We start from the raw sequence: 22,959 nt of genomic DNA, 5'->3' as shown, positions 1-22,959 counted from the left end.
CTGACTGTGAGCATCCACTTCTGTGTTTGCTAGGCCCCGGCATAGTCTCACAAGAGACAGCTATATCTGGGACCTTTCAGCAAAATCTTGCTAGTGTATGCAATAGTGTCAGCATTTGGAAGCTGATTATGGGGTGGATCCCTGGATATGGCAGTCTCTAGATGGTCCATTCTTTCATAACAGCTCCAAACTGACAAGATGTTCTTAAATGCTCAAAAGTCAGTAACTCTCTGTACTTAACTAAAGGGCTCTGTGTATATCCTGGGGCTCACCTTTAATATGCCAGCATTTTACAACTCTCTTTGCAGCTCTGTTTGTACAGAACCTCATTGTTCAGAGATGGGAGATTTTAGCTTCTTGTGTCTTTTCTGGCAATATGAACACCCCAGCATATGTGTGGCCTTCTAGAATCCAAGGAGTATATCAGATCTCCTCATGGGTCCCTATAGATATCTCATTTTTCATAATTTCCTTGAAGCTTTTTGGCAGATCTCTTTTTGTCCCAACTAATGTGAATGTATCATGTATCTAGAATTAAATTATCTGTCTGTTTTTTTTTCCCAACAGATGTCCTGTGGATAACTAGATAAGCTCTGAATTACATTAGATAAAGATAAGCCCTGGCATCAGGCTTGTCCAAAGAGCTGTTAAATTTGCCAGGTCAAATAATAGCAATTCTCTAGAGAATGGGCTTTTAGGGGGCTCTAAAACTATTTTATCCCAGTAGCTTCTAGGCTCCTGGTGTTTTGTGGCTGCTGTGGTTCTGTAGTTGAGTGTTGAAGTAGATAGAGAAGATGTGGATGGGGACAAATGAAACGGAACAAGATTCGGTGTGTCCTGACATACATCAACTTCCTTACCAAAAGCTTTACACTTGTTTGCTTTTTGTTGCTGTTGTAAAATACTGACCAACACCAACTTGGAGAGGACAGGGTTTATTTAGCTACAGGTTATAGTCCATCATCAAGGGAAGCCAGAGAAGGAGAAGTGCTGTTTAATGGCTTACTTTGCATGGCTTGCTCAGTTTGCTTTCTTAAGCAACCCAAGACCTCCATCTAGAGGTGGCACCACCCGTAATTGCATAGTCATCTCCCACATTAAACATTAATTAAAATTTTTTAAAATGCCCACAGGCCAATCTAATCAAAGCAGTTCTTCACTTAAGGTTCTTTCTTCCCAGCTGACTCTGCTCAAGTTGGTAAAACTAGCCAGCACATTCTCCTTGAATTATGTAATACTGAATTGTTAAATCAGTCTTAGCCACTTCATTATTTTCATGGGCACAGATTTATTAGAGGGTTTGTGATTTTCGCTTAGTTTTGTTTTGGGGTTTTGTTTGGGGGTGGTATTGAGATTGAACTAAGCCTGTTGGATACACTAAGTATACTTTGTACTATTAACATTCAGGAATTTCTGCTGAAGATTTTCTGTGTGTTCAGAAACCTAATGAAGATGAGTGTCTTCCCTCGAGACTGGATGGTGATGAGACTGTTGACAAGCAAGTGAGTAAGGAGAGCTCGTAATGGCATCCACAGAGCTCTACTCAAGCAGGGGCCAATATGTATATGTGAGTGAGAGGAAGATCAAGACCAAGTTTGGGAAGAGAGAGGAGTTGACCAATAAAAAATGTATTTGGAGTTATAATCTACAGGATTTTGGCCACTGGCCATAAAGACAGTGAAAGGAATGAGTCAAAGATAATTCAAAACGCAAAGCCTATATATAGTATTGAGGGTAGAAGATGATATGTTAAAGATGGGAAATACAAGAGCCATTGGCCTCTGTTGCTCTGCAGCTTTAGACAAAGCTCCGTCTTGCTTTGAGTTTTATTATCTACCAAGTAGTACTTGCCTCCTGGAGTTTGTGCTAATTAGCCCCTAAGCCCTGGCTGCAAAGCTTTGGCCACTTCTGAGTACAGAGATGGACTACCTGCCCCATTCATATTTCGAGGCTATGCTTTGTCTTGGAAGACTAGACAAGTGATACAGGTAGTAACACATTTGTTCATTTGATCTCGGTCCTCTATAGATTATGTGGTCTGTCCTCATTAGCCTACTGCTGCCTCTCACTGATCTGCCTTGTGTGTTAGTGTTATATAGAATGCAGTCAAATTATTTATATTGGGTATATTAACAGGGCAATGTGATTTTTTTTCATGTTGAGCTGTTTATAGCAATTTATAGCTCTTTTTTCCTTAAAACCTGCAAATGTTTTGTCCAGAACAAAAGAATCAGAGGAAGTTGCATAAATATTTCCTTGAGGACTTGTTTTTTGACTAGTTCTTTCATGTTCCTGTCTCTTGGTTCCACTTTGAAAACTTGAGATTTTCTAGCCTGAGGTACAGGAGTAGCTCCTCATCTTTGACCCTGACCCTTGTCGGCCCTGCTCTGCTAGAATACTGGCCTCTTTCATGCATTGCTTTTGCTATTCTCTTCTTCTATACAAAGACCCAGATGCCACTTTTTTTTCTTTTTATTGAAAATAGATTATTTTTTCATATAATATATCCTGATTACAGCTTCCTCTTTCTCTGCTCCTCTCAGTTCCTTCCCACTTATCCTCCCATCACGATCCTTTCTGTCTCTCAGGAAAGAATAGGCTTCTAGGGAATGATAATAATAAAACATAACAGAATAAAATAAGGTAAAACAGAACTGTCACATGAGCTGAGTGTGGTGGTGCATGCCTTTAATCCCAGCACTTGGGAGGCAGAGGCAGGCAGATTTCTGAGTTCGAGGCCAGCCTGGTCTACAGAGTGAGTTCCAGGACAGCCAGGGCTAAACAGAGAAACCCTGTCTCGAAAAAACAAACAAACAAAAACAAAACAAAAAACAAAACTGTCACATGGAGTTGGACAAATGTGAAAAACAGAAGGAAATCCAACAGAAGAAACAGAGCCCAAGAGAAGGCACAAGATAGAGACCCACTTGTTAACACACTCAAGCATCTCATTAAGAGTGCCAAACTGGAAGCCACGATATACATGCAGAGGATCTGGTGCAGACCTGTGCAGGCTCTGTACATGCTGCCTTGGTTTCTCTGAATTCCCATGGGCTTTGATCATGTTGACTGAGAGGACTTGTTTCCCTGGCGTGCCTCTTACCATCATGCTCTTATACACTCTGCCTGTATGTATGTACCTGCTAGGGCAGCTGGCCACTCTTAAGCATAGTTCCTTTGCCACACAGCCAAGGCCCTCTGTAATAAAACCCCTAACTACCCATCACACTTTCTTTCCTTTAGACTTAAACTTGCATTCTTAATTCTAGCACACCAGCTTCCTATTATCCTTTATGTGTGCCAGGCAGAGATTAAGAGTGATATTCTACTTCAAAGGCTGAAGTCAGATGAAACCAGTACATGACAAAAGGAAATATTTAATCACTATAAATCCCTATTATCTGGTAAAATAATAAAATTATGCTATAAATCCTATAAAGTGACCATAATCTGTATTGTTATCCAAGAACCTCAGAATACTTGGAATTACTTTTTGAAGTAGAATAAATACTAAAGACCACAGAGCTAAGAGAGAAGAGTTATCAGTGACCCACTGATATCCTTTACTGTCTTTCCTACTAGCAGGCATTTTCTAAAACTGGTTTTCTGTGTAGTTTATGTAGTTTTCTCTTTCCTTTAAAGCTGTATAAAGAGCAAGTTGTGTTCCCAAATTTTGCCTATAGGCAGACAGCTGATGCTGGGCTGTGCCACTGCTGGTCTTTTAATTCTACAAATGCCTTGTCTCCTCACTGCAGCATTATAGTCACTACTGTCCAGTACCTGTCCTCTGCACTGCACAAGAATTTCACAGAAACAGATTTTGACTTCAAGGTAAGAGCGCCTAAAATCTATTGCTGTAACAGTAATAGCTCTCTGAAGTCCACACTCACCCTTTTTGCTTTAGTATATTCATAGTATTGTAGATTCCAAGACTGGTGGTTATTATAATATGACCTGAAAGCCACCTTGGTAAAAGTGTTGGGAACCAGGCATCTATGAAGATGCTTGCTGTTGGCTTCAGAAGGAATCAAGAAAGCAGAAATGGGGAAAGGCCTATTTCTAAAGATAGTTAAAAGGGGGGATTCTTAAGAATTTGAGATTATAAAATGGACTCTCTGCTCTGTGTATATCTTTAGTAACTTTCCCTCCAAGGTTAAGGACTTAGGCAGTCACATGATTCTTTTTCTGTCTCTCTAGGTGTGGAATTCTTATTTTAGCCTGGCAGTTCTGTTCATAAACCAGCCAAGCCTTCAGCTAGAAATCATTACTTCAGCCAAGAGGAAGAAGATTCTAGATAAGTAAGACAGATGTCTTCTCTTCATCTCTCTACCACTTGCCCAGATGGGAGTATTTTTCTATGACAGAGTCTTTCAGAAGTCCACACATTTCTCACAGAGCTGGTTTTCCAAGGTGCCAAGTATTAAAAGTTCAGTCAGTAACCAAATGGCTTAGCGTTTTGAGAGCATTAGAAATAATAGTGCTGATGTACTGACCGTTGGATTTTCAGGTCTGTCTCACTGAACCTCCCTCCGCTAACAGTTACTATTTTCAGGTATGGGGACATGCGTGTGATGATGGCATATGAACTGTTCAGCATGTGGCAGAATCTGGGTAGGTCTTTCCTACTGATGCTTCCCTTTCATGTATTGCATATGTAAACAAAATATAACAATTCTCCAAAGCCTTCTGAATATCAGTTCAGCCCCTGAAGAGCCTCACATAGCTCTAACATAGCACCTCAGATGAGTGCTGTAGAGTAGCATATGCTCCTAAAGCCCTGCCTTGGGTAATGATCCCAGTGTGACATGTGCACTCCATGTTGATAACTCAACTTAGAAGAATAAGAGGAAGGCTCAGTAGTTTTTCCATATGGGAATCCATGTTGTAAGAGCCTGTACACTATTCACATCCCTGCCTAAGTGTTACAGGCTCAGAAGTGTAAATCATGGAGACACCATGAAAACAAGAATGAGTATTGATTTTAATAAAGATAAAGTAAGCTTTACATCTCAGGTATTGGTGTGTCCAGATCACGTATCTGAAACCATTTATATGAAAGACGAGAGTTATAAGCTTCAAGGAGACTGACGCTGGCTTTTTCCTTAAACACCTCTAATAGATGCTGCTTTGAATCTAAAGTGGTCACATTGTTGTTTCTGGGAGTCTTCCAGTTGCCTAGATGACTAGAATTCTGAAAGATAAAAGATATCTCTTCTGTCAGGAAGAGATTTTAAAAAATTAGTTTTATTTCCAATGAAGTGTGATTTAAGTTAAGCTTGTGTATCTTAAGCCATAGGAATGATATTCATAGAATCTTAAAGTCTCCTATGATCCATCCTCACCTTGATCTAGGGATGAAAAGTAAGGTGTAAGACAGCAATAGGGGGCACTGAGGCAGTGACTCAACAATTATAAGCTCTGGCTACTCTTTTGGAGGGCCTTGGTTCAATTCCAGTACCACAGGGTGACTCACAGCCATCTGTAACTTCATTTCCAGGGGCTCTGGCCTCTAGTAGCATTAGGCATGTACACAGTGCAGTTAACATGTATGCAGGCAGTGAACCCATGCACGTTTAAAAAAAAAAAGCTTAAAAAAAAAGAGAACAGTAGGACTTTTCATCCCTCAGTAGAGTTATGTTTCTCTAAAGAGATTTCTATATCACTCTTACTGCCAGCCCACAACAGAATTTGGATATATATTTTAACATTGAACTTGACTTTGAAATTCTTAGGAACACAAACTGACAACTATACCAGGTACCAAGATCAGAATGTGCAGAATGAGCCTCAGAGCTAACATTTGCTTCTTAGACAGGCTTTCAAAACGAAAGAAATTTTGAAAAGATATTAGCTTGAGTTTAATCCCTGATACTGCCAATTTTAAAAAAGATATTAGACTTGTCTTTAAAACCATTCATTGCTTTTGAATGAAGTAACAGTCTATCTCTGGTCCCCCAAAACTAGCTTTACTTGACTGTAGCAGTTACTATGCATGCAAACAGTTCCCCTCTGTATTCTCTGGAAAACTGAGAGCAGGCATTTGAAGTGGGTTCTTTCAGTTGTACCACTGCTAAGAAAAGTCCCCAGAACTGGCCCTAGGCTCTATGAATACTACCTAGAGAGCAGGCCAATCTTTGGAGAGCTGTATCACTCACTTCCCATAGGATGACCTCATAAAGGAAATTGGGGGAGAGGTGAGCAGATCTGACGAGAGTGGATGTATCCCTACCTTAAGAATACAATGTGAGGGGCTGGAGAAATGGCTCCACAGTTAAGAGCACTGCCTGCTCTTCCAGGGGTCCTGGGTTCACTTCCCAGCACCCACATGATAGCTCACAGTTGTCTGTAATTCTACTTCCAGGGCATCTGATACCCTCCCACAGACATGCAGGCAGGCAAAACACCAGTGCACATAAAATAAAAATAAATAACTCACTTTTTTAAAAAAGGATACAATGTAAGTAACAGGGATGGGAGGATAGAGGGTACAAAGAGATTCTTAGTCTTGAAGCCAGCCTATAAGGGTGAAGCTATGCATTAAGCTCTTAGTAGCTCCGGTAGAGAGTTTTTGGCATACATGAGTGTAGACTTTTAAGAGATCTGTGGACTTCAGGCATTTGGTAGGTTAAGCCTTGAGCTGGATTCCCTAATCTCTGAAATGCCATATAGAATAGAATTGTCAGAAGGTCTGTTGTGTTTAAACAGAAACATACATATTTCCTTACTAAACAAAAGCTTTAGGGAGATGTCTAAACTTGTAGCCCTTACTCACCTAGAGAAATCAAACTCTGTTTCCTTGCTGATGGTTTCCAAGTAGTTAAAAACACTTCACAGTAAGTTTTTTGAAACAGCAATTTTGTGCCCTTGGAATATTTGTTCTAAATTTACCAGACCAGTCAATAAAAAACTCTTTTTTTAAAGATGAGGGAGTGGGCTGAAGGGATTGCTCAGTACTTTATAGCACTGACTGTTCTTCCAAAGGACCCAGGTTTGATTCCCAGTACCAATATGGTGGTTTCACAACCATTTGTAGCACCATTTTCAGGGGATCAGAGGCCCTCTTCTGGCACATGATAACCAGGTAGTATCATCTGGTACCAGGTACCCATATGGTACACAGACATGCATACAGGCAAAACAACCATACACATAAAATAAAATGATACATGATTTTTAAAAGATGTTAAAATATAATAAAATTAAAAATTTAAAGGCAGAGGAAGTATCTCAAAAATAGAGAATAAATCATCTTTTATCCTTGGAAGCTTCCAGTATAAATTAGCAGTTGAAAGTGGAATATGTTGGTTTGGCTCTTTCAGTGCTGAGAAATTCAGATCTATCTCAGGACGTCATGCATGTGAGGCAGTCACTGTGCCACAGAGCCTAGATCCCCTGCACTACTATAGATTACAGCAGATGCTTGGCCCCATTAGTGATTCTTCCATGTAAGGAACAAAGCAGTAATGAACTAATAGTTGTTGGGTTTTATTGTTCAGGTGAACATAAGATCCACTTTATTCCTGGAATGATTGGTCCTTTCCTGGGTGTGACACTGGTCCCACAGCCAGAAGTGCGGAATATCATGATTCCTATCTTTCATGACATGATGGACTGGGAACAAAGGAAAAATGGCAATTTCAAGCAGGTAAAGTGATGCCTATCAGTGTTTGGTGTGCTCTCGTCTGAAATGAACTTACCAACATCAGGCAGACAGTATAGATGGGTAGGCCATGGTTCCTATAGAAATGTTAACCACTTAAACCCTGTTTTAGAGTTTTTGTATGACTTGCTAGCCAAAACTAACATGCAAATTTTCAAGTTAAAGAGCAGGTCCTAGCATTCAAGAAATTGAGGTAAGAGGATTGCCATGACTTTGAGGCCATTCCCAGTGCATAACAATTACTAAAGCCTGGACTACATAGCAGAACCTTGTCTCACAGACAAATAAGCAAGCAGAAGGATTAACATGCTAAAGAACTCTGGTGAAGAAAAGTCACTGAGACTGAGCTCTCCCAGTTTCAGAGAGAGTCTGAACAACATACTGTCTTTCCTCTACTGTATGGCCCAGGAATCTCTAAGGCTGGAGCCAGATCACATGACTTCACATAATTTTCATAGTAACCCAGGATTTCATAAACTGTCCCCTTGTTCTTTGCCACCATGGCTAGTCAAAATCAAATCCTCAGTCAAGAACAGAGAAAAATGAGTGCATAGGTGCTCAGACCTCAGCCACTTTTCTCTTCTCTTAAAAGTCCTGTTCCTCAAACCGAATGTTTTGGGGCAGACTCTCTCCATGCCAAATAAGGCACAGACTTGCCTACAGGCCAGCAATTTATCAGGGAGAGCAAGCTGTGTCAAGTTAACATTAAAACTAACCATCATAGTTATATGTTTCAAAATTGCCTTTAGGAAGTAGATTTTAAATGTTCTCTCCTCAGCCCCCCAAATTTCTCAGGTAAATTTCTCAACTTATAACCACTGTGTCACATAGTGTTTTAGTTTGCTGTTTACTGCTGCACTAAAGACGTTGGCTAATCTTGGAGAGAAAAGAGTGGATTTGGTTTGCACATTCCAATCACAGTCTCTCACTGAAGGAGGCCAAAGCAGGAACTCAGTGAAGAACCTGAATCAGGGATCATGGAAGGATGCTGCTTATAGCTTTCTCCCCAGGACTTGCTTGGTTTGCTTTCTTATGCATCCTGGGACCTACCTCTTCAGGGGTGGCAATGCCTATAGTGAGCTTTCCCATATCAACTTTATTTGGTTTGGTTTTTGTTTTTTGAGACAGGGTTTCTCTGTGTCACCTTGGCTGTCCTGGAACTCACTCTGTAGACCAGGCTGGCCTCGAACTCAGAAATTCACCTGCCTCTGCCTCCCAAGTGCTGGGATTAAAGACGTGTGCCACCACACACGGCCCATATCAATTTTAATCAATAAAATTCCCCCAAAGATTTGTTGACAGACCAATCTGATATAGACATTTTCTTCATTAAGGCTCCTCCTTCCTAGATGATCCTGGTTTGTGTCAAGTTGACAAAAATCTAACCAGCACCAAAAGCAAAAACAGTTAAGTTTTGATAGCACTAATTTTGAAACTTGTTGTTTGTTAAGATCTCAAGTCTTGGACTACGGTTTCCTGGACTACTCTATCTGAGCACTTACCATGCTGACCTCAGTCTCTGTCACTGAATTATGGGTCCCCAGGAACCAGAATGATTGTGCATTTTATTTCTCAGAACTCACAGTAGTACTTAGCACATGGTGGCTTGTGAGGATAACAAAACTAACATTAAGCATTTTGCAAAAGCCAGGGCATAGTGACATGATAAAGGAATATTACCATGACAACTGTTTCATAAATGAGGAAATTTGGAAGTTATATATTCAGAACTACATAGCTGAATACATCACAAGGTAAATGCTAAATGGATAGCAGGGTGTAGGTATCAGTTCTGCAAGTATAACAGTGCCTCCAAATTCTTCCCTCACTAGCTTTTTGTCTGATACAACGTTTTTTGTTTTGTTTGGGGGGGTTGGTTATTTATTTTATTTATTTACATTTCAAATGTCATCCCCTTCCCAGTTTCCGCTCTGAAAAACCCCATCCCACCTCCCTTCCCCCCGGTTCTAAGAGGGTGCTTTCCCACCTGCCCACTCCTGTCTCACAGCCCTAGCATTCCTCTATGCTGGAGTATCAATCCTTCTTCTTGAGTTTCATGTGGTTTATGAATTGTATCTTGGGTATGCCAAGCTTCGGGGCTAATATCCACTTATCAGTGAGTGCATACTATGTGTGTTCTTTGTGATTGGGTTACCTCACTCAGGATGATATTTTCTGGTTCCATCCATTTGCCTAAGAATTTCATAAATTCATTGTTTTTAATAGCTGAGTAGTACTTCATTGCATAAATATGCCACATTTTCTGTATCCATTCCTCTGTTGAGGAACATCTGGGTTCTTTCCAGCTCCTGACTATTATAAGTAAGGCTGCAGTGAACATAGTGGAGCATGTGTCCTTATTACATGTTGGAGCATCTTCTGGGTATATGCTCAGGAGTGGTATTAGTGCATCCTCAGGTAGTATTATGTCCAATTTTCTGAGGAACCGCCTTGCAATCCCACCAGCAATGGAGGAGTGTTTCTCTTTCTCCACAACCTCACCAGCATCTGCTGTCACCTGAGTTTTTGATCTTAGCCATTCTGACTGGTGTGAGGTGGAATCTCAGGATGGTTTTGATTTGCATTTCCCTGATGACCAAGGATGTTGAACAATTCTTTAGGTGTTTCTGAGCCTTTGCAGATTCCTCAGTTGAGAATTCTCTGTATAGCTCTGTGCTCCATTTTTTAATAGGATTATTTGGTTCTTTGAAGTCTAACTTCTTGAGTTCTTTGTATATATTGGATATTAGCCCTCTATTGTATGTAGGATTGGTAAAGATCTTTTCCCAATATGTTGGATGCCTTTTTGTCCTATTGACAGTGTTCTTTGCCTTACAGCTTTCCAATTTTATGAGGTCCCATTTGTCGATTCCTGATCTTAGAGCATAAGCTGTTGGTATTCTTTTTAGGAAATTTTCCCTTGTGCTCATATGTTCGAGGGTCTTCCTCACTTTCTTTTCTATTAATTTCAGTGTATCTGGTTTTATGTGGAAGTCCTTGATCCACTTGGACTTGAGCTTTGTACAAGGAGATAAGAATGGATCAATTTGGATTCTTGTACATGCTAACAGCCAGTTGAGCCAGCACCATTTGTTGAAAATGCTCTTTTCCACTGGATGGTTTTAGCTCCTTTGTCAAAAATCAAGTGACCATAGGTGTGTGGGTTCATTTCTGGGTCTTCAATTCTATCCCATTGATCTTCCTGCCTGTCACTGTACCAATATCATGCAGTTTTTATCACAATTGCTCTGTAGTACAGCTTGAGGTCAGGGATGGTGATTCCCCCAGAAGTTCTTTTATTGTTTAAATAGTTTTCGCTATCCTAGGTTTTTTTTTTATTCCAGTTGAATTTGCAAATTGCTCTTTCTAACTCTGTGAAGAATTGAGTTGGAATTTTGATGGGGATTGCATTGAATCTGTAGATTGCTTTTGGCAAGATGGCCATTTTTTACTATATTAATTCTGCCAATTCATGAGCATGGGAGATCTTCCCATCTTCTGAGATCTTCTTCGATTTCTTTCTTCAGAGACTTGAAGTTCTTATCATACAGATCTTTCACTTGCTTATTTAGAGTCACACCAAGGTATTTTATATTATTCATGACTATTGTGAAGGGTGTTGTTTCCCTAATTTCTTTCTCAGCCTGTTTGTCCTTTGTGTAGAGAAAGGCCACTGATTTGTTTGAGTTAATATTATATCCAGCTACTTTGCTGAAGTTTTTATCAGGTTTAGGAGTTCTCGAGTGGAATTTTTGGGGTCACTTAAGTATACTTTCATATCATTTGCAAATAGTGATAGTTTGACTTCTTCCTTTCCAATTTGTATCCCTTTGATCTCCTTTTGTTGTCTGATTGCTCTGGCTAGGACGTCAAGTACTATATTGAATACCATGTATATTCTTTGGTTGGTGGTTTAGTCCCTGGGAGCTCTAGGGGAGGGAGGGGTCTGGTTGGTTGATATTGTTTTTCCTATGGTTGCAAAACCCTTCAGCTCCTTCAGTCCTTCCCCTAACTCTTCCATTGGGGTCCCTGTCCTCAGTCCAATGGTTGGCTGCAAGCATCAGCATCTGCATCTGTATTGGTAAGGCTCTGGCAGAGCCTCTCAGGAGGCATCCATATCAGGCTCCTGTCAGCAAGTACTTCTTGGCATCAGCAATAGTGACTGGGTTTCGTGACTGCATACGAGATAGAGTCCCCAGGTGGGGCAGTCTCTGGATAGCCTTTCCTTCAGTCTCTGCTCCACTCTTTGTCCATGTATTCCCATTAGACAGTATGAATTCTGGGTTAAATTTTTTAGAAGAGTGGTTGGCCCCATCCCTCACCTGGGGGCCATTCCTAACCTCTGAATATGGTCTCTACAGGTTCTCTCTCCCTTTATTGAGTCTTTTAGCTAGTGTCCTCCCCGTTGGGAGTCCTGATCCACTTGGACTTGAGCTTTGTACAAGGAGATAAGAATGGATCAATTTGGATTCTTGTACATGCTAACAGCCAGTTGAGCCAGCACCATTTGTTGAAAATGCTCTTTTCCACTGGATGGTTTTAGCTCCTTTGTCAAAAATCAAGTGACCATAGGTGTGTGGGTTCATTTCTGGGTCTTCAATTCTATCCCATTGATCTTCCTGCCTGTCACTGTACCAATATCATGCAATATCCTGGGAACCTCATGCTTTCCTGGTGTCTGGGACTTTCTATTGGCAACCCCCCAGTTCCCCATCCCCCATTGCTATGTACCTCTGTTCAATTTCCTGACCCTCTATGCATCTCTTCCATCTCTTCCCACACCTGATCCTGACCTCACCCCTTTTTTCCTCTCCCACTCCTCCATTTCTCCCAAGTTCCTCCCACCCTTTACCTCCGGTGATTATTTTGTTCCCCCTTCTAAGTAGGACTGAAGCATCCACACTTGATACAGAAGTTCTAACAGTTGAATATGCATCTAAGACTTCTTAAAACAGTTTGTGGACTTTCACCCTCACCCTGAGTTCCTAATCTATCAGATCTTGAGAGGCCTAAATACTGGATTTTTAACAAGATCTGTGGTAAAAGTAAGGCTACTGGCCCCGTGACCCATTCTAAGAACAATTTGGACTCTGAAGCATGTTTACACTGTTTGTACTTTCTACTGTGGCAGGCCCCTCCCTGCCTTTGCTGTGTGCTAATCAACACTAACTATCTTTGTATATGAAGAGAAATCCTGGTTAGTATTAGGCCATTTTCTTAAGGAGTTTATAGCCACCTCATTGAGTTGGGGCTAAGCATGCCCAGGAAGAGGACAGAGGTCCTTTGGCTTCTAGACCCACCAGACTATACTAAGTTATAATTTAGGCCTACAGTTAGTTATCCAGTCAAAGAAAGAAGTTTGTTGCTTGATTTGTTCTTGTTCTACTGAAGCTGACATCAATTGGGTTTGAGTGAGTTCTGTTTCCTTCAGAAACCATCAAGGTAATGTTGTACCCATAAAGCCTAAAGCTCTTGGAGCTGCTGCTTTTTCAGGCCCTACGTTGAGTTACTGGATTCCTCAACTGTAAGGCACAGTACTACAGTCTTCATATTCTGAACATGTCTGTAGATCTGTATATACAGTCTATGTACATACATTCCTTTGAATGGTTAGTTTTAAACATACATATATACATCTATATGTATATATATATATATACATATCTATATGTATATNATATATATATATATATATATATATATATATATATGGAGCCATTAGAGTGCTCAGAGAGTCTAAATGTACTCTTCACCAAGCATCTTAGGCTGAATTGGATCTCCAGGACTCACACAATGGAAAGAGAGAACCAGCTTCTATAGGTTTGTCTCTGACTTCCACATGTAAACCTCTAGAACACACAAAATGTAAGTGTTAAAAGATGAAAGAGAGAGAGAACAGAACAGAACAGAAGAGTTAAAAAAAAAGGAGATTTGGGAACATCGTGAATGCAGTCATGGGAAGATTGTTAGAGCCAGTGTTCAGGGATGACTGGAGTCAAACTCTGTCTTGTGAGCATTACAGGACTGTTACCCTCATGAACCCACAGCATCCATGGTTGTCTTCATTCCAGCATGAAGTGAGGAGGGGCTTATGAGCTCTCATCCTGTAGCTACTGATGGTTGAGGAGAGAGTCTGAGAGAGGGAGAGTCTGTGTAAGAGAGTCTATGAAGCTGGGGGCCAGAATGGTGATAGTAGTGTAGGGCATATGTCGTTAGTCCCAGCACTCCAGAGACAGTCAAGTCAAGTTCTGAATTCAAGACTAGCCTGGTATATAGAATGACATCTAAGATAGCCAAGAAGAGAAACCCTGTCTCAAAAAAAAAAAAAAAAAAAAAAAAAAAAAAAAAAAAAAAAAAAAAAAAAAAAAAAAAAAAAAAAAAAAAGTAGCCTGGTAGCTCACCCAGAGGATCACCTCACACTCATGGAGACCCAAACAGCACAAATTGGATTCAGTGAGTTACTTAATGGGTGAACCCGAAGCTATTAGGGGGCAGAGTCAGGGAACAAAATTAGTTCTACGTGTATATTAAAATCTCAGAGAATTAATAAAAATGCTGTCTTTTAAAAAGAAACATTTAACAAATGTTAAACAATGTCTCTCTTTTTGAACCAAAACACTTTTCTCTGAAGGAGTCCCTATCTTTAGCTCTTAGATAGAAAATGGTTATCTAAAACATTTACATTATCTTAAACTAAAACCAGAATGAAAACCCTTCCTAAGCCAGGAAAGCAGATCCATCTCTCTTTTATTGATAATAACCCCCCTCGTATTATATCCTGATGACAGTTTCTCCTCCCATTTACAACCACTCCCTTCATGTCTCTCCCCGAATTAGAAAAGAACAGGCTTCTAAGGGATACAGATAAACTATAATAAGGTAAAACAAAAACTAACACATTAGAGTTAGACAAAGCAAACAGAAGGAAACAAATTCAAGAAACAAGAATCAGAGACTCACTCGTGTGCACAGTCAGGAATCCCATAAAAACACAAAACTGGAAGCCATAATATATATGCAGAGAACATAGGTACAAACTCATACAGGCCCTGTGCATACTGCCTAGGGTCTCTGTGAATTCATACATGCTTTGATCATGTTGACTGACTTAGAGGGTCTTGCTTTCTTGATGTCCTCCAACCCCCTTTGGCTCTTATACTTTTCCAAAAGTTCCCTGCCCCTGAGGAGAGGGATTTGATAGGGCTGAGTGTTGTGATCATAAAAAGGGAAAGAGCTATAAGAATATGTTCTGGCGGAGTGTGAGGGAAGGGGGTTTCTCAGTGGGCCCATGCCAAGGCATCCCTCCCCCTGAGGGACCAGACACACACTGGTATAGTATAGAATAGAGTTTATTTAGGGCATGGGGAGGGGAGTTAAAAGGGTAGCAGAGGCAGAAAAAGGCAGAGAGAAGGAGAGAGTAGAGAAGTAGGGGCCAACCATGGCCATGTGGAGAGAAGGGGGAAGGGAATGGGGAGCAAGGGGCCAAGAGGCAAGAGAGAGGCAAGAGCATAAGAGAGAGAGGAGGGGCCAAGCAGCCCCTTTTATAGGACCATGCCTACCTGGCTGCTGCCAGGAACTGTGGGGGTGGAGTTTAGGCAGAACACCAACACTGAGCACTCACAGTAGTATCTGGCTGTGGGTCTCTGTATTTGTTCCCACCTGTAGGAGAAAGCTTCTCAGACGACAGCTGAGCAAAGCACCACTGCTCTGAGTATAGCAGAGTATCATGAATCGTCAGCTTACTGCTGCATTGTTTGTTTGCTTGCTTGCTTGCTTTTTAGAACAGGAGTACTTGGTTTTACTCTAGTTCACTAGGCTATCTAGTCTCTGGTTCAGAAAACAAAGTTTTTAAAATACTATAGGTGAGATCCTGTCTTTGCTGGAATTTACTTGCAACTATGATAAAGTATAAAAAGCAGTTTTCTATGATCCTCATATTACCACAAGTCTGGAGCTTTTCCTTCTCTGCATTCATTTGAGCTCATGAGCTCTCTGTTTCTAGGTGGAGGCTGAACTGATTGACAAGCTGGACAGCATGGTGTCAGAGGGGAAAGGTGATGAGAGCTACAGGGAACTCTTCGGCCTGCTGTAAGCTGCTCCTTCCCCAGATGCCCCGTGTTGGGAGAAGGGGTGATGTGGGCCAGTGAAGGGTAAAGATTAAGTCTGCACTGGGCAGGCTTCTAGGATTGGGTACCAGGAGTGACTGGGTTGACTCTGGTGGTAGCAGTACTCAGTTTCTATCAACAAGAAAGCACACACTCTTACAGGTTGTCATGGTTGACTGAAGATGTACAAAAAGATGATAATTCAGCTCCTAGGTTTGCAATAAGAAGTCACTGTATGTCTTCATAACATTCCCTACATCATGTTGGACAAATAGTCCATGAGGACTTATTTATTTAATAAGGCTGGCATTTCTAGGAGGTAAAGTATGAATTCTCTTTTAGGAAACATTGCAGCTTGATAAACACTGCAACAGGTTCTTGAATACACCACGCAGACTCTCTAGGTCATGTTCAGTTAATAAAATGACCTGGCTGTGCTGAATGACAGTTCCCCCAGATCTGTCATTTTAACAGCTTCTTTTTAAGTTGATGAAGGCCACCAGACCTCATGAGTCATTTAATTAGAAGTTTGCAGTGTATAAATGTATAGATATTTTATTTGTTAAGATCATGAGGGATTTTTTAATATTAGCAGTTATTATAAAAGTACCACTAGCTGTGTCACGTCCATAATAGAGACTTAATCATAGAAGAGGGTACTTTTAACTGAAATATAATTGGTTCATAACATAATTCCTCTTTGTTTTATTATTATATCAAAAAATTTGACAAAATTATAACTATTTATTGTCTACCAGTAATTTTTAAAAATTAAACTTCAAAAATTTTACAAGTTGACTTTTAGACCTGATGCCAACAATACACTTGCAAGAGTTGCAGAGTGGGGTTTATCCTTCCATCCTAGAAGTGGTGAGACTGGCTCAAGGAAGTGCTACATACCATTAGTTAGTATCTGTAAAAGGCACCTCTGCATGGAGGACCCATAGCTGTAGTTTGAACAGGGGATGCTTTCTGGTACACCATGTCTACTTTGTTCCTTAAGGAGTCATAAGAATTTTATTTAAAATTTATGATAATACATTCATATATTTCTCTAATAACAAAATATTTTCAGTTGTAGAAGAAAGAGATTGAATTCTCTTTGTTGTCCTCTAATAGATGACTTTATTACAAAGGAAAAAGTATAAAAATAGGCTACAATTACTATTTACCTATCCAAACTGTGTCTGTAAATCCTTTTAAAGTCAGTTTGAGGCCTAAGAGCTGCTGGTACCATGGAGCATCATTTCAGTTTCAATTTGAGGATGGTGTTTGTAGGTATGGGGAGAAATGAATAAAAATGTATGCAGGCAGATAGAGAAAATACTCAGTTAAAGGGGTGAGGTAGTAACCAGCATGTTGCATGTCTGTGTGTGCAGAGAGCGCCTCTCTCCAACATCGAGGGCAGTAAAGCTCCATAGAACAGAGTAGTGTTCCAGTCGATACAAGTTAGGGGCCAGAGCCTAGAGTCATCTCTCTCTCTTTCAGCATGATCATAGAAACCCTTAACCTTTGACACAGGTGCATGTTCTCTACACGGAGGCACTGAACATAGCAGAAAGCATGACAGCAATCAGGCTATGAGTTTGAGATCCCAATGTTTGTTCTCAGTCCTGGGCCAGTCAACTCCAGATGACTCTTAAATACTTAAAGAGCAAAATGTGCTCATAATGAATCATAAATAGAGTTGTCTGGACTGAGCTCTAGACCTAAGCTTACTACTAGAACAAGAAGCACATGGGATGTCAGTGTATCCCAAAAGCTGCCTCAAAATAACAGAAGCGTGGTGCTATTGCTTGTTTAAATGACCTGAACATTAAACTTGAATACTTGTTACATATTTTTGGAAGCTTCTCATTACCGAGGTGATGGCAGAGGGTAGCTCTTGAATTTACTCTTTGTCCCTCATACTGGGCTCCTTAGGCTTGTGGAAACCTTTGATTTATACGAAGAGGTGGTTTTATATTTTTACTGAAAATGTCTCTAGGCAATAGAAGCAGTCAGTTGGCAAACCCAGACATATCCCACCATGGGCTCTTAACTTGAGAACAGACCTTGTACCATATGCCTCTCTCACCTCCACCTCAATGGAATCCTTAGGAACATGCCCAGAGAAATGAGAGAGATGAGCCGGGCGTGGTGGCACACACCTTTAATCCCAGTACTCGGGAGGCAGAGGCACGCAGATTTCTGAGTTCAAGGCCAGCCAGGGATATACAGAGAAACCCTGTCTCAAAATAAAGAAATGGGAGAGATGTTCATTTGTTGCTGCCAGTTGGATAATATCCTTGTCTTTGCTTTCTGCCGCGTGGAGTAGAACCCAGCTGTTTGGGCCCTACCCCAGGTAAGACTACAGTGTGGCAAGTCTTCTGTCTCCAGATACAGCACAGCCTCCACAGGCTCGTGAACCCTACTCTTGTCATCAGGGAAGGCTCATGAGTTGTTTGCTTTTCTTACCAACAGCCTTCTGGAAAAGGTTGAACAGGAAACATGGCGTGAGACTGGCATTTCCTTTGTTACCTCAGTCACGCGCCTCATGGAACGCCTTCTTGACTACAGGTATTTCTTTAGCTTGAAACTTCTGTAGCCTCTCTTTTGGTAGAATATTCTCTTCTGCAAAGGCATCCACTTGGCCTTAAAACTGACAGCACAGTGGAGATTGGAGAAATGGCTCTGCAGTTGAGAATGCCTACAGAGGATGTGCTCTCAGTGCCCAGAACCCACACGGCAGCTCAGAACTGGCTGTAACTCCAGGTCCAGGATATTCAATGCATCCTTCTGTGGGTACCAGACATACACATACATAGTCAGGCAAAAACACTCAGACACATAAAAATAAATAAACCTTAAATTAACAATTGCCAGGCATGGTGGCACGTGCCTTTAACCCCAACACTCAGGAGGCAGAGGTAGGTGAATTTGTGAATTTCAGGCCAGCCTTTTGTACATTGGAGTTCCAGGCCAAGCAAGCCTATAGAGTGAGACCTTGTCTTTAAAAACATGCAAATGTTAAAAAACAAAACAAAAACAAAAACGGGCATGGTGGTGCTTAGTTGTAATCACAGCACTGGAGAGGCTAAGGCTGAAAGATCATGAATTTGAAGCTGTCCTAGCCTATATAGCAAGACGATGTTTTAAAAACAAAAATTCACTGTCTCAACATAGGAAGCACTGTTCTGGTTCCATTGGCTGTCATTAGGAATCACCTGATGGACAGTAGCAATACCTTTCCTCAGGTATTAGAGCTTCTTGGAATCTCCCTAAGACCGAAAGTACCCCAGCCATAAGGCCTTGCATGTAGAAAAGTCAGTGCTCAGCAAGAGGGAAGAGAAAAACTGTTTTAGAACAACTTAGGAACAGCTGTGGTTCCTTAATGAAGACCTTCCTTGGCTATATGGACGATAAACAAGGAAATGTCACCTGGTACCAAAATGTGACCAAGGATAACTTTCATTTGCTTCTCCAGGAACTGGGGACACCCTTTTTCTCACACCTGTTGTTTTGTTTTGTTTTGTTAAAATCTATTTCTGTTCCTTAATCTTAGCCAGGGCAACAAATTAGAGGAAATTTTTTATGAACTCAGAGTTCTCTGTTATGTTTATCCTGAAAATTCATGTGGAATTAGAATTTTTCCATGAAAGCCTGACTTTCTAGTCCTGTCATGACTGTTGAAGTGTTCTAAAAATAACAAAACAACCACTGCAGCCTTAATTATGCTCTCAGCAGGACCAGGATAGTCACTAAGGGTGTTTTCTGGAAGTCAGGAAGATGAGGAGAAACAGGATGATACAGAAATAAAACTTATTCCAAGCTGTAATGCTGCAAGATTTATCAACCCCTGGATCAAGAAATGACAGTGCTCAGGCTTGATCCAGTTGCTTCTGAAGAGGAAAGTACGCCTTTCAGAAGACCCCAGTGTCTGTGCACTAACTTGACTGTGGAAATGGAATTCACATCCTGAATACCCCTTTTGTTCTATGTTTGAACAAGCTGCTGCCTATTTTTCATGGGTCTTAAATGGTCAAAGTTGGCCTTCATCAGCCCCTTTTATAGCAAAAGTCTTCCATTTGACATGTCAGATCCCACGCCCCTCCCACCTGCCTTTAGACAGAGAAGAAGAGTGTAGCCCACTCTCCCTTTCCCTTACCGCAGTATTTACTGTCATCTACCTGAAAGACTGAAAATCACTTTCTTAAACTTAAAGGCCTTCTTTTAACTGATTTTTAAAAAATATTTATTATTACACCTTAAGTACACTGTAGCTGTCTTCAGACACACCAGAAGAGGGCATCAGATCTCATTACAAGTGGTTGCTGGGATTTGAACTCAGAACCTTTGAAAGAGCAGTCAGTGCTCTTAACCATGAGCCATCTCTCCAGACCCTTGATTTTCTTTCTGTCTTCTATAAACAAATGAAACTTATGGCCAGAACCAGTTTTATTCTCAGTGTGGTATCTATAAAAGAAGTACACCACCTTTCACATGTCTTCAAACATGAATTGGTCTTTTCCCTGTGTCCTTCCAGTCCCCAGGGCTTTTGTTCATGATTCTAGCCCCCAAGTGTTGCTCCTTGTGACATGGAGGAAAACACTATGAATTTTTTTGTAGCCACTTAAAAAAAAGAAATCGGGGCTGGTGAGATGGCTCAGTGGGTAAGGGCACCCGACTGCTCTTCTGAAGATCCAGAGTTCAAATCCCAGCAACCACATGGTGGCTCACAACCATCCGTAACGAGATCTGACTCCCTCTTCTGGAGTCTCTGAAGACAGCTACAGTGTACTTACATATAATCAATAAATCTTAAAAAAAAAAAAAAAAAAAGGAGCTATCGGTGCAACTTGCCTGCCACATGCAACAGCTGGGGCTTGATCTCCGTCTCCACATAAACTGGACTTGATGGCACATGTCCTAATCCCAGCACTTGGGAAATGGAAGCAGAAGGATCCGAAGTTCAAGGTCACTCCCTACTGCAGGGTCAACTGGAGATGTATGAGACTGTAAAAAAGAAAAAGAAATCTACCATGCTCATGTTGTATTCACCTCTAATCTCATTTGCAGCCCTGAAAGGTTGCTCTCATAGTTGTCAATAAAGAAGTACGTTTGAGAAGTTCTGTTGCCAAAGGTGAGCCAAGTTCTAGCTGATTCACAGACTGCTCTAGATCCCCATCCGTTGATCTCTTCTTAGTGCTGAGTCATCCCCTTAGGTTATCCCCCAGTCCAAACCATCAGGGAGGCTTTCCATGGCCAGGAACTCGGCTTGGCCTTCTGAGCATTTGCCACTCTCTGACTCAACAGAAAAGACTCAACTCTTTGAAGGCAGCATACTCAATACTCAAGCTTTTCTTTCTGGTACTCTGCTAATCCCTGGTAGGTGTAGAATAAATAATGATCAATCAGATGAACTTGCAGGGAAGATAATACAAAATCAATAGAATCTTTTCCTCTACCCAAGAACTTAAACAGGTATTGACGAAATATGTGCATGTGATAAAAATTATATATATGTATATATATACACATACATATATATACATACATATATATATATACTCTTTAGATATAGGTTATATATAAAGTTTTTTATTATTTCTGTAAGTTGTGACTTGTAAGTTCATGACTTGGACTTTATGTGAATTCTAGCATAGATTTGTAGCATCTATTTTTCATTTTCTCAAAAAATGAAACTTGCCCTTTGAGAATAACTCTGTGCCTCCCTGGGGAACTTGAGAGTTTAACCTTCTGCCTTATACATGTGTCCTTCTGTACTAAGGAAATTGGTAAGTGCTCTTATTGCCCTGATGATGTATTTGGGCGCTGTACTCTACAACCAGGACAAAGAGCTCAACAGAGGTCTTTGAACCTCAGGATTGGGTGCAAAGTTGAGGGGGGCCTCACAGTATAGTCCTCTTCTGTTGAACTTCCTGTTAGAAGGCATACTACTGTTAAACACTACTTTTGGCCATACTAATGTTCCACTGATGCTAGAACATTAGTATATGCATTGTCCCAGGAGATAGCACTTCCTATCATAGGCAGTCAACTGTGTTCTCTCTTCCAGGGACTGCATGAAGGGAGAAGAAACTGAGAACAAGAAGGTTGGCTGCACTGTTAACCTGATGGTAAGAGGACATGAGCTCTTCCTTCTGACAGGCACAGCCAGGGTTTCACTAGCTCGAGTTTGGAAATTACCTTCAAAACAGGACAGACTCTAACATCTTACATGTACTTCATTCTCTTACAGAACTTTTACAAATCTGAGATTAACAAAGAGGAAATGTATATCCGATACATCCATAAACTTTGTGACATGCACTTACAGGCTGAGAACTACACAGGTGAGTGAGTCGGGAAAGCAAGGGCTGGGTCTTTTCATCTTTTCATCAGGACAGAGAACAACTCCAGGGTCACTCTCCTCAGAGCTCAGCAGTGTTGGGGTTCCAAGGTTTCCCTTCACCACAGTCCTTTAGTGATGGAAAAGCAGGTGAAACTTTTGTCCTTACCGACATGTGCTCCGTGACCGTTGTCTGCGGCTCTTCCACTCACCTTCACTCCTGTCCTAGTCGCCGAGACTCAAGAGTAACTTCCAAATTGTGGTGCACTGGATTCAGAAAACTTGCACAGCCAGGCGTGCACCGCCACACCGTTAATCCCAGCACTCGGGAGGCAGAGGCAGGCGGATTTCTGAGTTCCAGGACAGCCTGGTCTACACAGAGAAACCCTGTCTCAAAAAAACAAAAAGAAAAAGAAAAGAAAAGAAAAGAAAACTTGGACTTCTGTCACTCCTCAGAAATAGAACCTTCTCTTAGGTCTTGCAGAGCTGAGACCAACCAAGGCCATAGCAAAGGAATAACTCCTTAATCTTGGAACTTCTGAACTCACTGGTAGACCTGGCTCTTCCTTCACAACTGCACACCAACCCCTACCCTGAGCTCCTAGGACAGTCTGGACAGTGTTCATCTTGACAGGCCAGATAAAGGCTTTTCATTATGTCTGCAATCTATACAAGTGCTGGTCATGATCTGTTTACTGAGAACAGCTCTGAATGAAGAGGAGGGATACATACACAGATGCTCTGTGTAATTCCCTTCTACCATAGTGTTCCCAAAGAACTCTTTTTTTTCACTGTGACTAGGCCCTATTCTTATCCCTTAGACTAAAGGACTTAAATTTGTTATCTAACTGGAAATGTGATCT

At 41.0% G+C, this 22,959-nt stretch overlaps 1 protein-coding gene across 1 annotated transcript in view; it reads left to right on the top strand.

Annotated features, from left to right (window-relative positions):
• Positions 1-22,959, top strand: part of Dock3 (dedicator of cytokinesis 3) — a 285,914-nt gene that overhangs the window by 224,618 nt on the left and 38,337 nt on the right. The window contains exons 28-37 of the mRNA XM_021171370.2: positions 1,408-1,502; positions 3,756-3,831; positions 4,198-4,298; positions 4,553-4,611; positions 7,497-7,645; positions 15,663-15,748; positions 18,083-18,109; positions 18,229-18,324; positions 21,824-21,884; positions 22,007-22,100. Coding sequence (XP_021027029.1) covers positions 1,408-1,502; positions 3,756-3,831; positions 4,198-4,298; positions 4,553-4,611; positions 7,497-7,645; positions 15,663-15,748; positions 18,083-18,109; positions 18,229-18,324; positions 21,824-21,884; positions 22,007-22,100 — 844 coding nt within the window. The remainder of the gene's footprint in view (positions 1-1,407; positions 1,503-3,755; positions 3,832-4,197; positions 4,299-4,552; positions 4,612-7,496; positions 7,646-15,662; positions 15,749-18,082; positions 18,110-18,228; positions 18,325-21,823; positions 21,885-22,006; positions 22,101-22,959) is intronic.

This window comes from Mus caroli, chromosome 9, assembly GCF_900094665.2.
Source record: "Mus caroli chromosome 9, CAROLI_EIJ_v1.1, whole genome shotgun sequence".
Lineage (NCBI taxonomy): Eukaryota > Metazoa > Chordata > Mammalia > Rodentia > Muridae > Mus > Mus caroli.
This window is presented reverse-complemented; position numbering and strand designations above follow the sequence as displayed.